The sequence below is a fragment of the Petaurus breviceps genome, unplaced genomic scaffold (assembly GCF_028583685.1).
Source record: "Petaurus breviceps papuanus isolate PSGF00001 unplaced genomic scaffold, PetGlider_PUasm1.0 184, whole genome shotgun sequence".
Taxonomy (NCBI): Eukaryota; Metazoa; Chordata; class Mammalia; order Diprotodontia; family Petauridae; genus Petaurus; species Petaurus breviceps.
Genome location: NW_027185793.1, coordinates 10,694,472 through 10,707,742, shown reverse-complemented (window position 1 = coordinate 10,707,742; position 13,271 = coordinate 10,694,472). Strand labels below are relative to the sequence as shown.

At 35.8% G+C, this 13,271-nt stretch overlaps 1 protein-coding gene and 1 pseudogene across 2 annotated transcripts in view; both read left to right on the top strand.

The window, feature by feature from the left end:
* The window catches only part of FBXL17 (F-box and leucine rich repeat protein 17), a 572,591-nt gene extending 561,268 nt beyond the window's left edge, over positions 1-11,323 (top strand). For both annotated transcript variants that reach the window (XM_069088133.1, XM_069088132.1), the window contains one exon: positions 8,619-11,323. In XM_069088133.1, coding sequence (XP_068944234.1) covers positions 8,619-8,756 — 138 coding nt within the window. In that variant the 3' untranslated portion in view covers positions 8,757-11,323. The remainder of the gene's footprint in view (positions 1-8,618) is intronic.
* Positions 11,324-11,801: 478 nt separating this feature from the next.
* On the top strand, positions 11,802-12,894 carry LOC138161265 (adenylate kinase isoenzyme 6-like; annotated as a pseudogene).
* Positions 12,895-13,271: the final 377 nt, after the last annotated feature.

Here is a 13,271-nt window from a genome sequence, read left to right as displayed (position 1 = left end):
TTGGTCACACACCCCAGGACCTCCACCCTAGACTGCAATCCAGATCCAAGCAGGTTAAAGCAAGAGAGATTACCCCTCAGACTGGTCGCTTGGTCCCCCTACAGTCTGCAGGCCAGGAGCTGAAGCTGCCATGTAGGGGCAGCTGCATGGCCAGGGCTCCTCAGTGGCTTCTTGCCCCAGGGGCATTCCCAGCTACTGGTTCCCAAAGTCCACACTGCACTGACCTCTTCCTTTTTCCTTTACATCTATGTATTGATTACAGAAACAGCCACAGCTGCTGGTGATCTGGAGTCCCTCTAGCCAGTGGCTGGTCAGGCCCACTCTGGGGCTAAAACCTCGCCCTGGGGCTAAAACCTTGCCCTGGGGCTGGGCTCAGCTCCCAGAGCGCTGTGCTGGCTGATTCCTACTGGCCTGCGGGGCTGTCCTCAGTGGGAGGTTAGCTTCTCTGTATCATTTTGTGGGTTCTGTAGCTCCAGAGTTTGTACACAGTCCCCTTTTACATGAATTGGGGAAGGTGGAAGCTGGAGCCAGGCAGAGGGCCTGCTTCTACTCTGACATCTTGACTGTTTTTCAAATCTTAAGGAAACAAAAATGAACATTAAATAGTTGAATGAAGGAGTAAATAGGTGAATGAATATGTGAGTAGAGACCAATCTATTAGGAACATCTCAAACCACAGTCTTGGGAAAGGCAAGCAGTAATGTTGAAGGAAAGTAGAGGGAAATGATAAGTTCATTCAGCTTAGGTCATACAACATAGAATATGGGAAGGATATTCAGTAGTGATTTTAGCATTGGTTCAGTTAGATGGAGTTTCCCACAACACCATTAACACTCAAGTGTTGAGGCATTCTGAACTCCTCCTCTGCTGTCTTTTTTATTTAGGCCACCTGTGTGTCATGTATCATGAGGGTTGAATTGTAATATGGGGTCTGTAGTATCCATATCTGGGAGCATGAGCAAAGCTCTGCTTCCTGATTCTAGCTGACCCCACTTGCTGGCTCAGCACCAAGTTACTTTGGGTAAGACAAAAGTCTTCATTGCTTCCAGCTATGGAATAACTGAATTTGGAATAAGAAACTTTGTCAGTGGTTCAGGCCTTTGTCCTATAAACTAATTCTTGAAGATACTTTCAATAACTTTTAAAAGAAAATTACTTTGCCCTGCATAATGGGAGTCTGGTGAATGTGTTGTGCATTCGTTTGCAGCTTACCTGCATGGAAAAGATGAGGGGGTTTTTATAGGAGACTTGTGATGACATTTAAAGGGAAATGTCTGTGAGAGACTGGAGTATGCATAGACATTCTCTTAACTTCTGGCTAGGTAAGCAGAGTATCTTTGAAGGCCTGCACTCAAACCAGTTTGATAGACTTATAACATTTTTGTGATCTAGCAGCCTAATAATACTCTGTCAGAAAAGGAAATTTAGGTAATCGGACATGAAACCTTGCTTTTGGGGTCACAGCTTACTTTTCTAGATGTTCTCTACTCATCTCTATAATGATACCCAACTCAGGTATTTACATGAAGCTATGATTTATGTTTTCATTCTCGCAAATTGTGACCCATCCTTACTTAACATACTATGTGATTCACCCCATGTCCTCCCATAGTCTTGCCACAAGCAGTATATCCAAAAAAAGCTGGAGTCTCCTCCATTTCTGTTGAAATTGTAAAGTCACCAATGGAGCGCATGACTAATCGTCCGTCATTTGTCCTTTACTATATGCATGTGGTCTCCCTGTCCTTTTTTTCGCTCATACATTTCTTCATTGACATCCTTTGCTCTGGTTCTCCGTAATGCCTTAGTTGGAATGTTTTACAGCTTGCTCTCACCCTATATGCACCTCTCCACTGCACCATTAATGTTACTAATTTTTAATTCTTCAGGGACACTAGTATTCTATATCTTGTATGGAACCCCACTCATAGACTATTATTCAAAAGATGGACCTTTAATAAAACAAGAAGTTTGTGGTTATCAAAAGAACTTAAAATTTTTCTCAAAGGCAATTCAGCCTTTTCTCTTCCTCTGCTTAATTCTAGGCCCTACTCGGTGTCCGTTTATAGTGCCAGTCCAAGATATGATAGACAGATACATACACACCTCCTCTGTGTATATTTGGTCTAGTTCAACTGCTTTTTTCAACTTTTTGTTCTCTTCAGTGCCATTTCTATATGTCTAGGACCATGATATTAAGAGTTCAAGAATGGTAGATGTTGTGTTTGGTGGCAAAAAGAAGGATTATTATAAAAATAATGATAGATCTTTTCCACATTTTTTTTTCTATTTTCATACACAAATGCCTTAAGAGGGCTTTGCTCTGTTGAGTCCCTCACTGAGAATCGAAGTCAGGTTCACTAAAGTTAAGCTCAAAACTTAATTTCAAGGTTGCATACTCCATTCTTTTTCCTTTCGGAAAATCAGGATATTTGCCATTTTTAATTTCTCTGATACTTACCCAGGCTTCCATGATCTTTCAAATATTATTGACAATGGCTCAGCAATAAAATTTTTCATTTCTTTTAGTATCCTAGGATATAGTATCATGAAGGTGAGGCAAGAAATTTTTAGCTTTACTTTTGGCAAGAAGAGAGTTCTAGAAGATGTCCATACTATAGAAGATCCTCATACTATATCAGGCCTCTATAATAAACTTATAAGTTTCCTGAACTTGTCTATTTCTATTTCCTCTTTTTTGTTCATGTGATCCATAAGATATTACAAGGACAACATGGTTTCTGTTTATATCTCAGTTGATCTTCACTGAAATGTGTTCCATAGAACATAAGTACCCTTCTTTTTCTAAGAGTCTTCCATTGTTAAAAGTTTTTGAATCTTGAATTCACACATGCACGCACACACACATGCATATGCCATGGCATAGTAGATAAAAAGCAGACCTCAAAGCCAGGAAGACCTGATATCAAGTCCCACCTCTGACATACTCTGTGTTATCCTGAGTAAGTCACTTAGCCCCTCATTGCTCTAGGCAACTATTTAAGACTACAAATCTATAAAATGGTGGATTAGGAGATTCCCTTACCCAGGAATACCTTATATTAATGAAGCCACAGGTCTAGTATCTATCTGTCTATCTATAGATCTACTTATCTAATCACTTAGCTGTAGCACACTCTTTGTGTGCTAGAGCTGAACTTTGGAAGTTGGCAATGATGTTCAGCAACAATAAGCACTTTGTGTTATCAGTCCCTAGTAATAATAATAATAATATGCATAGTAAAGTGAGCATTTTCCAAGCTCTCCCAGTACAACACTCCAAACAGCTTTGGAAAGCACTGAGAAATAGGAGAAAATGTGAAATATCTCAGGAAAAACAACTGATCTGGAAAATAGATCAAGGGGAGATAATTTGAAAATTATTAGGCTACCTAAAAGCTACAATTAAAAAAAAAAGTCTAGATATCATATTTCAAGAGATTATCTTGGAACCAGAGGGAAAAGTAGAAATTAGAAGAATGCACTGATCACCTTCTGAAAGAAAACCCAAGATAAAAACTCTCAGTAATATTATAGTAAAATCCAAACCTCCCATGTCAATATAAACTGCTTGGAAGAAAAAAAAAAGATAAAAAAAGAGTCCTACTAAATTCCCTCAATGACCCAAATATTATTTTGATTCTTAAACAGAATTTTTAATAAAATAATAGCAATGTAATTATAGAAATATAAAAATCAAACACTAAGACCAGATTCAATTTATACCATAAATGCAGAGCTGGTTCACTATTAGGAAAACATTAAACATAGTTGACCATATGAGTAACAAAAATAACAAAAATTATATGATCACCTCAATAGATGGAGAAAAAATTTTGGCAAAATTCAATGCTCATTCCTATTTTTTTTTTTTTAAAGGATAAGAATAAATGGAGTAGTATCTATCTGAAACCGAAAGCAATTATTATCTGTAAGGAGGAAAAACTAGAAAGCTTCCCAACACAAGATCAAGGATGAATCATTATCACCACTATTATTCACTATTATACGAGAAATACTAGACTTAATAATAAGACAAGGAGAAGAAATTGCAGGAATAAGTATAGACAACGGAGAAACAAAACTATCCTTTTTTTTTATTTTGCAGATGATATATTGGTATACTTAGAGAGCCCTATATAGTCAATTGAAAACTAGTCAAAATATTCAAGAACTTTAGCAAATTTGAAGGATATAAAACAAACCCAAACAAATCATCAGCATTTTCTAGATATGACCAAAAGATTAAAGCAGGAAGAGATAGAGAAATTCCATTAAAATAACTGCAGTCTAAAATATTTGGGAATCACAGGAACTATATACATACAATTACTCCAAAATTGCATTTACAAAATTACAGTTACATACAAAACACTCCACACAAATAAAAATAGGTCTAAATAACTGGAGAAATATTAATTGCTCATAGGTAGGCCAAGTCAATATAATACAAATAGCAATGCTACCTAAGTTAATTTACTTACTCAGCTCTGTATCAAACTACCAAAAAATTTGTAGAGCTATAAAAATTAATAACAAAATTCATTTGGAAGAATAAAAGGTCAAGACTATCAAGGGAATCATTGAAAAAAAAGTAAAGAGGGCTACCTGTACTAGATCTCAAAGTATATTACAAAAGAGTAATCATCCAAACAATTTGGTACTGGATAATATGCAAAGAAGGTGTGGAGAGAAGAAGAGAATTTGGAACTGAAAATTAAAAAAGAAAAAAAAATGTTCCTAGTAAAGATATTAGTTATTAATTAACAAATAAAATATAGCCTGATTTTATTTGATCATTTTCCTAGAACTTACCTCAGAAAAAATAGCTGAGCAAAGATTAGGTATTTTATTCCTTATCTTCTCCTGAAGATGCTGAAACAAACTTGGTGGTACATAAGTTTCTTGGAAGATCTCAGCAAAGCCAAGGGAATCCCAGTAATTTCAAGGTGGGAAAAATATATTTCAAATTTTCTATCGGTGTAAAATGAGAAGTATTAAGGAATTTGAAGGTTTGTGTTAGAGTAAGCTAAAATGCTAAGACCTTACATCTAGTATAGCAACAGCATATGAGATTGATCTTTTACCACTTGAATTTCTTGTGTTCATCAATTCAAACAATATTCATTTAGTGTCTATGGTATACTGTACTAGGCACCAAGAGAGAGAAGGAATGTTTAGATAAGACAAGCTTCCTACCCTCAGGATGTTATAGTATTATATAGTCTTTTACATAAAAATTTATTTTTCACTTAATGACTTGTGTGAGTTTGATACAGAAAATATTAATCATTAAAACTATTGTGTTATTAGTATTGTGCTAGATAATTTTTATTTGTTATTTAAATAGATTTACTGATCACTGAAGTATGATCCATGTGCCTATTTTTTTTTCACCAGCACATTTCCTATTTTCTAATCTATTTAACAGACATTTGTTTTACAAAAACTTTGCTTGAATTTTTCTGTTGTGTATAATGGAAGGTGGAAAGAAGAAATGACTGTGCTGCACATTTCTTGAAGATGTGCTGCATTTTTTTAAATCAAAAAATGCAATAGAGAAGTTGTCACTCAGAGCAAAAGACTTTGAATATGTAAAGACCCTGAAATCATGGTGAAGCATTTTTTTAAGCTTATATTCTTCATATTCACCATTCTATTGTATAATTTTCTGATTTGGAACAGAGAATAATTCCATTTCATCCTAGTTTCTAGAGTTGTGACAAAGAGGCTGCAAATAAGTGTTGGGGTAATGATTTAAAATGATTTATACTAGCTTGCTGCTTTTTTTCCTGCTAAACTCTGTAAGGCATCCAAATATATAGGCAGTATGTCCAAAAGAAAAGGCACAATTTTTATTTCAAAGGGGCAAAAGAACATGACTTTAGTAAAGAATTTGTCACAGTATATTGCTAGGAAGCACTAAATGCATCCAATGGTTTTTACTACAAAAAGCTAATGTATTAACTTGGCCTTAACAGCTACTATTGTAGAATTCCTATTCTTTCTGTTGTATGATTCCAGCAAAGCTCTGAAGCTTAGTATTTGTTTCCTACCACCACCAGTTCTATAGAGCACCATGTTAGCAAAAGGGATTTGAGGAAGTTGTATTCTGACTACATAAGATAACTAATACTGGTTATATTGTATCAAAACAAGACCAAGTTGCCATATATTATTGTTGTAACTTAGCACATTACAGATTTACCCATGAATTAGACCGGGGCATTTAAATTAAATTTTTGTGAAGTTGGCACATATTTTAAATGTCCTAGGAGAGCTTGCTTAAAAAGAAACCCTAGAATGGATCTGTCCTAAAAGGGAATAATCACAACCTAATTCCTGGGTACTTTTAAAAGAAAAATAGTGATCTTCATGTACAATAAAGGGTTAGAGTAGACTATATATGGAGAAACCATGAAATAGAAATGCTTTTCACTAAAAACCCAACCACAGAAAGTCAGTTCCCTAAAAACCCTTAGTGCAGAAGTTGTCCAGAAATATGTTGTAGGAAGACCATCAACTTCGGTAGTCTCAAAATAGTTTTAACACAGTCTCAGGTCTGACACCAGCAAGCTCTGTGACATCGGCCCAATCTCTTAACATCTCTGAACTTTGACTTCCTTCTCTGTGAAATGAGAGCTGGACAGATGAGTTCTAAGCCCTTTCCAGCTCTAACATTCTACTAATGTTCTTTAATAAAAAACACACCCCACCAAATCCCTAATGTCTTTATAAAAAATAGGTCATTTGGGATCTGGTGTGGTATGTTTTTCATTAAAAGCCACAAAGAATAACATTTTCTAAAGAGAAGAAAATGTTAGTACTTAAATAATCTTGACTCTGTGGGGGGCGGGGGGGGGGGTTGGGGAAGGCAGGTTTGAGCCCTTAGACAATGGTGTTAGCTGAGACCTCTCTTGAATAAAGCAGTATTTTAAGAATCTCTGTAAGGTGGGATTTTTTCCCAAAGAATATTTATATATTCTCATATCTACTTGCATATTATTGCTTAATTCTAAAAAAGAAATGGTGTGGTGGGTTTTATTTTGAGTTATAAAAAGACTTTCTCATCTATCTTGCCCTATAGGAAAGTAAGGGGGAATGGGGGGGGTGATAGAAGGGAGGGCAGACTGGGGGAAGGGGTAATCAGAATGCATTCCATCTTGGGTTGGGAAGGAGGGGAGAGATGGGGGGAAAATTTGGAACTCAAAATCTTGTATAAATGAATATCGAAAACTAAAAATAAATTAATTAATAAAAAAGACTTCCTTCCAAAAGCAACATCTTTTTTTTTTTAATTAGAACAAGTACCTAGTTGAACTTGAAGTCAGTTTACCTTTAAATGCAAATCAATTTTGTGTGGCCAGATATTCTGGGAAAGACATGCCTATGTCTATGATCAAATCACTGGCGAAAAATGTCTGCAAAAATGAAATTTCTGGATTCCTATCAGAGCACTCCAGTAGAAGAGAACACAGACATCTTGGTATTTCAGAGGCTAAAAAAAATGTTACTCTTAAAAGTTCATTATCCTTCCAACATTTATCTATAAGCAGGCTTTCAGTTAGTCTATCAAGTTGTTTGTGTGTGTTTTCCCCACGGGTCCTACCTGGTTGGTGTCATTGTTGTTTTTTTCCTATTTGGGATATGAGAGAGGAACCACAAAGATATCATTATATATGATATATCATTAGCACCTTCTTTCAGACTAGTTTGCTAAATATTGAAATAAAAATATTGATGAATTTGAAAATGATCCACTGTTCAATAAAGATTTCAAATAAAAATACCTCAAAATTGTAGTCCTTAGGTTAATCATTTCTTTATCTAAAGGGAAAAGGAAGCTGTCTCCCCCTATGATATGAATGGCAATCCCTTTACAATAATTGACAAATTAATCCCCTCACAGCACTGCAATTGTAAAGGTGTTGGTTTTAATTAGGCTTGTCTGGTTTCCTTGTCTAATCAAGATGGTTAAGGTCCATAGGGATATCCCTGACCTGCCAGCCTTAGCCAATCTTGTATGTTTTAATTATTGATTTCTCAAATTTCAACCCTTTTCATAAAGGGCTTGAATTTTATGATACCATTACATTTAAAGAACAAAAACAGAAATTTCCAAAAAGCTTATATCGTGAATTCTCTATATCATTACACACATTTTTATCCTACACAAACAGGTGTCAGTGATAATGTTTTAGAGCTGATCTCTGATTTCCCTAGTTTGTACCTTTTATCTTGGTACAGTTGAAAACTATCTTACTGATAATTCACATCACAATCACTAGATTTTTATTGGATGTTTGTAAAGTTTGAATTTATTATGCTATGATCCTATAAGCTGCAAAATCAAATGAGCTTAAAGAAGAATGTTCCCAATGATTCAAGCTATTCCCAAATGGAATGAACCCCTTTGTTTGGTATTAAGTTCCACAACACAGGATATGTCTGGAAGGTTTGGTAAATTTGAAAGGGGATTCATTTGGAATAAAGGTGGGACTAGATGATCTCTGGAAATCTGGATCCTCTGATTCTACTGAAATGTAGGGAGTTAGAGTCAATATTTCCTTTGTCTTAATTGCTTCTGCTGAGTCCTGGATTTTCTTCTTTGGTTATAGGTGAATGAAGTGACCGTGGAGCAACTTGTGCATCAGTACCCACACATAACTTTCAGTACCGTCCTGCAGGACTGCAAGAGGACCCTGGAACGTGCTTATCAGATGGGCTGGACACCCACTATGTCTAATGCCTCCTAACAAGCCCTTTAGTGTTTTATGTTAACTCTCTGAGATATTCAGCAGGTGTAATGGGAATTGCAGATTTGGGGTATACGATATGATCTCTTGGGAATGTTTTAACTTTCACCTTTCTCAGTGTCTCTATGAGTGTGTGTGTGCACGAGCGAGTGTGTATTTTCCATTTGGATTCTACAGAACGTAAGAACAGATGTTAGCTGTTACCAGATGAGTCTTTTATTTTTTATTTTTCAAAATTAAGGATTTTTAAAACAATGGATCTTCTTAGGTTTGGGGACCTTTTCTGGAAAAAAAAAAAGAATTTTAAGATAGAATACCCAGTTTGGATTTATTATTCTGAGCACTAAATTCCTACTATCTTTAAAATGTTCAGATTACCCCAAAGGAGTGGCCACTTTCTTTAACTAATGTAATATAATTGTTGACTTTGACAAGCCATAGTAAAATAGAAATGATTTTACTGATTATGAACCCTAGAAACCAGTATTAAAAAGAAAAAAAAACACCTTGTGCCAGATTCTTTCTATTGCAGATGTCATTTCTTTGCATTTGAGTACTGTTTCAGGCCACTAGAGAATCCTTTAGTGGCACCATCATAGTGTCCAATTAAGTGTGTCCATGGGCACTAAATGGAGTAGAGCCCTTGTAAAATTGTTGTAAGCAAAAAGCAACCTAAATTCTCTGGGCCAACTCAGTAAATTATTCATTGTTCTACAAGTGGTTTGAGGTATCTAGAGTACTAAAGCTTTTCATAGGGTTTAAGTTAATATTTATGTTAGCTGTGGTTTCACTGCAAGCACCAGTTTAAGAACAGATTATATTTTGACTAAAATTGGGACTAATCTCCATATTATGTACAGTGAAGCCACCATTTTAATTAAGGATGTGCTGTTATGACAGAATCTATAGCTCATTTAATTGTTTTCCTAGTTTTAATAATTATGAAAATCCTTTTCTATGGTTTTAATAGGAATGTTAATGAACAATAACTAATTAATATTTAAATAGATAATCTTTCCGTTTATTTTATGTTTCTTTTTCTTTGGGATTTAGAAATGCTAATATGTAGGAAGGATTTGTTTTTGCATGTTCTTGTTTTTTGAGTGGTAGGTATGACACAGGTAAAGAATGAAAGAAAATTTATAAATTACACTCCTGTTTAGACTTTTGTTTTCAATATTATTCATTTATTTGTTTTAAGAAAGATGTCCAGCTATCAGTAAAATGCCTATCGGTAAATGAAAAATGTTTTTTTTAATTTCCATGTCCCATGTTTGATAGCAGTAACCCAAATTCAGTCAATTCTTTCCTGTGTAATCAAGGCATAGGATCTGCTTAACATAAAGTATACTATCCTTCAGAGTAGAGCTAGAAACAGAGCCCTGTTTCATAAATTTGCTATTTATTCTTCCATGCTATGACCATTAGCCACTATTCTGTCTTTAACAGATATATTAAATGAGTTTTCCGTTTCCACAGGTACCTTATTTTCCCCCAAAGTTGTAGGTGATAGTAGCTTTGGGAAGAAAGCATGGTGTTATATGTATATCATTCACTTATTTAAAATTACTTTTTTAAACAACTGTCTCCTCTGATTACGTTACCATGTCAATGTTGCCTGTTTTTTAAAAGTTCAAATCATATTTAACAAAACTAGTCGGTAAGCAACAGAAGTGTTTTCCATGACTATGCAGGAGATTGCTAACTTTCTCTGGAAGGACATTATTACTCTAGAAGAAAGGGGCTGTTTATAATCAACAAACTATATTTCTTACACCTTGTACTATATGATTTTCATACTCATTTCCCAACTACTGAAAAAATACCTTAGTTGGCAATATTTTAACTGGTTTTTAATCTAAAACTGATTTATAAGACAATATGTGTAGTCATAGCTCGAATGAATAAGCAAAAGTTTAATTTTCTATATATGTCTGAATATATTTTAAATAGTTAAAAATGATTAAAGAAGTGACAGCCGTCAAAAACAGAAATGTCGTGGCTTCCGGTGGAAGTTATAACCTCTAGAGTGTTGCTGTTCAGTTACTGGATGTTTTTTGAGATGTGTACTTGAGTTTTTTCCCCTTAAACATTGCATTGTTTAAGCCTAAAGTACAGTGCTCTAAAATACTTCAGCTTTACTAAAGGGGTTGCATTTATTCTTTGAGACACAGGCAAATCTCAATTTGGTACATTCAGAGAAAGCTCACATCTAGCCCCTAAGTATTCACTGCAAGGCCTCTAGGGACTGTTGGTCAGTGTGTCCTTATAAATTAGATGCTTCAAAATGCAGTTTGCAACAGTTCTGGAAAATGTAGCATTTTTCATTGGAATGTCACAAATTTATGTAGACAAATTGAATGCTGGGCTTCTTATCTTCTTCAGAGTGTCTACAGCCCTTTCAGAATAAAGACAATGAATCATATCACTGAAGTGGAGGAGCTTAGTCCTTTGTCCTGAATGCCCCTTTCTGAGTGCAACAAGAAAATTCAGCCTTTGTAGGTTTCTATTTTTCCGTAAAACTTTTGACCTTGCAATGGGTTGAAATAAAAAATAAGTAAAATTCAGTGGCTTTTGTTTTTTGTATTGAAGATACACTTCTTAATGTTTGTTGTGGGGACTGTGGACTCTCTGTATCTGGCTCACTGTTTTTAGAAAGTAGTAGTGACACCTGGAATAGTCAGTATGATTGAATCTTCATAAAAATTCTAAGTTGTCCTTTGATTAACAAAAGCAGATAAAATGGTGAAAAATCACAGTATGATGAAGCTTATAGCAGCTAGAAATCATCACACCTTTCATTTTATAAATGAAAAGACTTATAAAGCCAGTCAAACATTTATTAGGCCCCTACTACATGCTAGGTACTGTGCTATATGCTTGGGTTACAAAATAAGGTAAAAAGACAGAGCCTGCAGACCTTGGGCCCACCCTCCCATCCCCTCCTGCCTACACTTCCCCACCCTCCCCCACCCACCCACCCCCTCTTGCCTTCTGCTCCCTTCTGGAGAGCAGACGATCAGGCAGAGTTGGTGCCACATGACCATGAGGTTGCCCAACATCCTGTTCCTGGGTACACCAGGGGTTGGAAAGGCCACACTAGGTAAAGAGCTTGGTATCAAGAACAAGACTGACACACGTTAATGTGGGCAATTTAGCACAAGAAGGACAGTTATATAATGGCTTTGATGAAAAATATGAATGTCCCATTTTGGATAAAGACGGAGTAGTTGATGAGTTAGAAAATAAAATGAAAGAAGGAGGAGTTATTATAGATTACCATGGCTCTGACTTCTTCCCTGAACAATGGTTTCATATCATTCTTGTGCTTCAAACAGATAATTCTGTATTACATACAAAACTTGAAAAGAGTGGATACAATGTAAAGAAATTACAGGAGACTATTCAGTGGGAAATTTTCCAAATTCTTGATGAAGAAGCCACAGCCTCCTACAGCCACGAAATAGTAACATGGGCTGCCCAGCAGTGTACCAGAAGAACTAGAGAATAATTCAGGTCAGATAATGAAATTAATTGAGCGGCGGATAAAAGATATTAATTGAACCTTGAGGGCAAAGCATGGACTTTCAAGGTTTTCCACATGATGATTAAAGATTTTCTTGATGATTTCTCCTTCCCCATGCAGTAGAAATTAAGACAACATGCACCAAATTTTACTATCCAGGATTGTGTTGTAGAAGTAGCAGGCGAACAATATATAAAATTGAGTTGTGACTAAATTAATTTTTTTTCTCCATGAGAAAACTGAAAACTCCCAAATACAATGAATAAAATATTAAGGACTTTTTAAGTTTAGGAATATTCAGCATTCTTGTTTATTTTGGTTAACTGCTAAAGAAGAAGCAAATTTGAGAAAAGAGGTGGAAATCTTTAATATTTGACATGAAAAAGAAAATGAAAGCTAAGAAGAATTGCTGACTTATAAGAATCTAAGGATAAAGCTATTAAAAAAAACAGTCTCTGCTCACAAGGAGCTCACAATAAGATGGGGAAGACAAGAAGCAAATGACTTAGTACAAACTATATACAAGATAAATTGGAAATACTAAGAAATTCTAACCAAACAGAAGGCATTAGAATCAAGAGGGTTTGAGAAAGGCTTCCTGTAGAAGGTGGAATTTTATCTGGGACTGGAAGGAAGCCATTCTGTACACGGGAGATGGCCGGTGAGAGTGCCCAGAGTTAGGAGAGGGTGTGTTGGAGGGAGTAAGTGGTGTTAGCTGTGAGGGGGTTGGGATTGGGGGGGGGGGGTCATGATTGGATCTGTGCTTTAGGAAGACCCCTTTGACAACTGAGTGGACTTGCTATTGCAATAGTCCGTGCCTGAGGCAATGAGGGCCTGCACTGGAGTGGTGGCAATGTCTGAGGCCAGAAAGGTGCTGTCTTCAAGAGATAATGCAAAAATGGAATCCAGGGGCCTTGGCAACAGATTGAATATGGGAAGTAAGGAATCAACATAACACTAGTATTGGTGAATGGATGTCTCACCCGAGG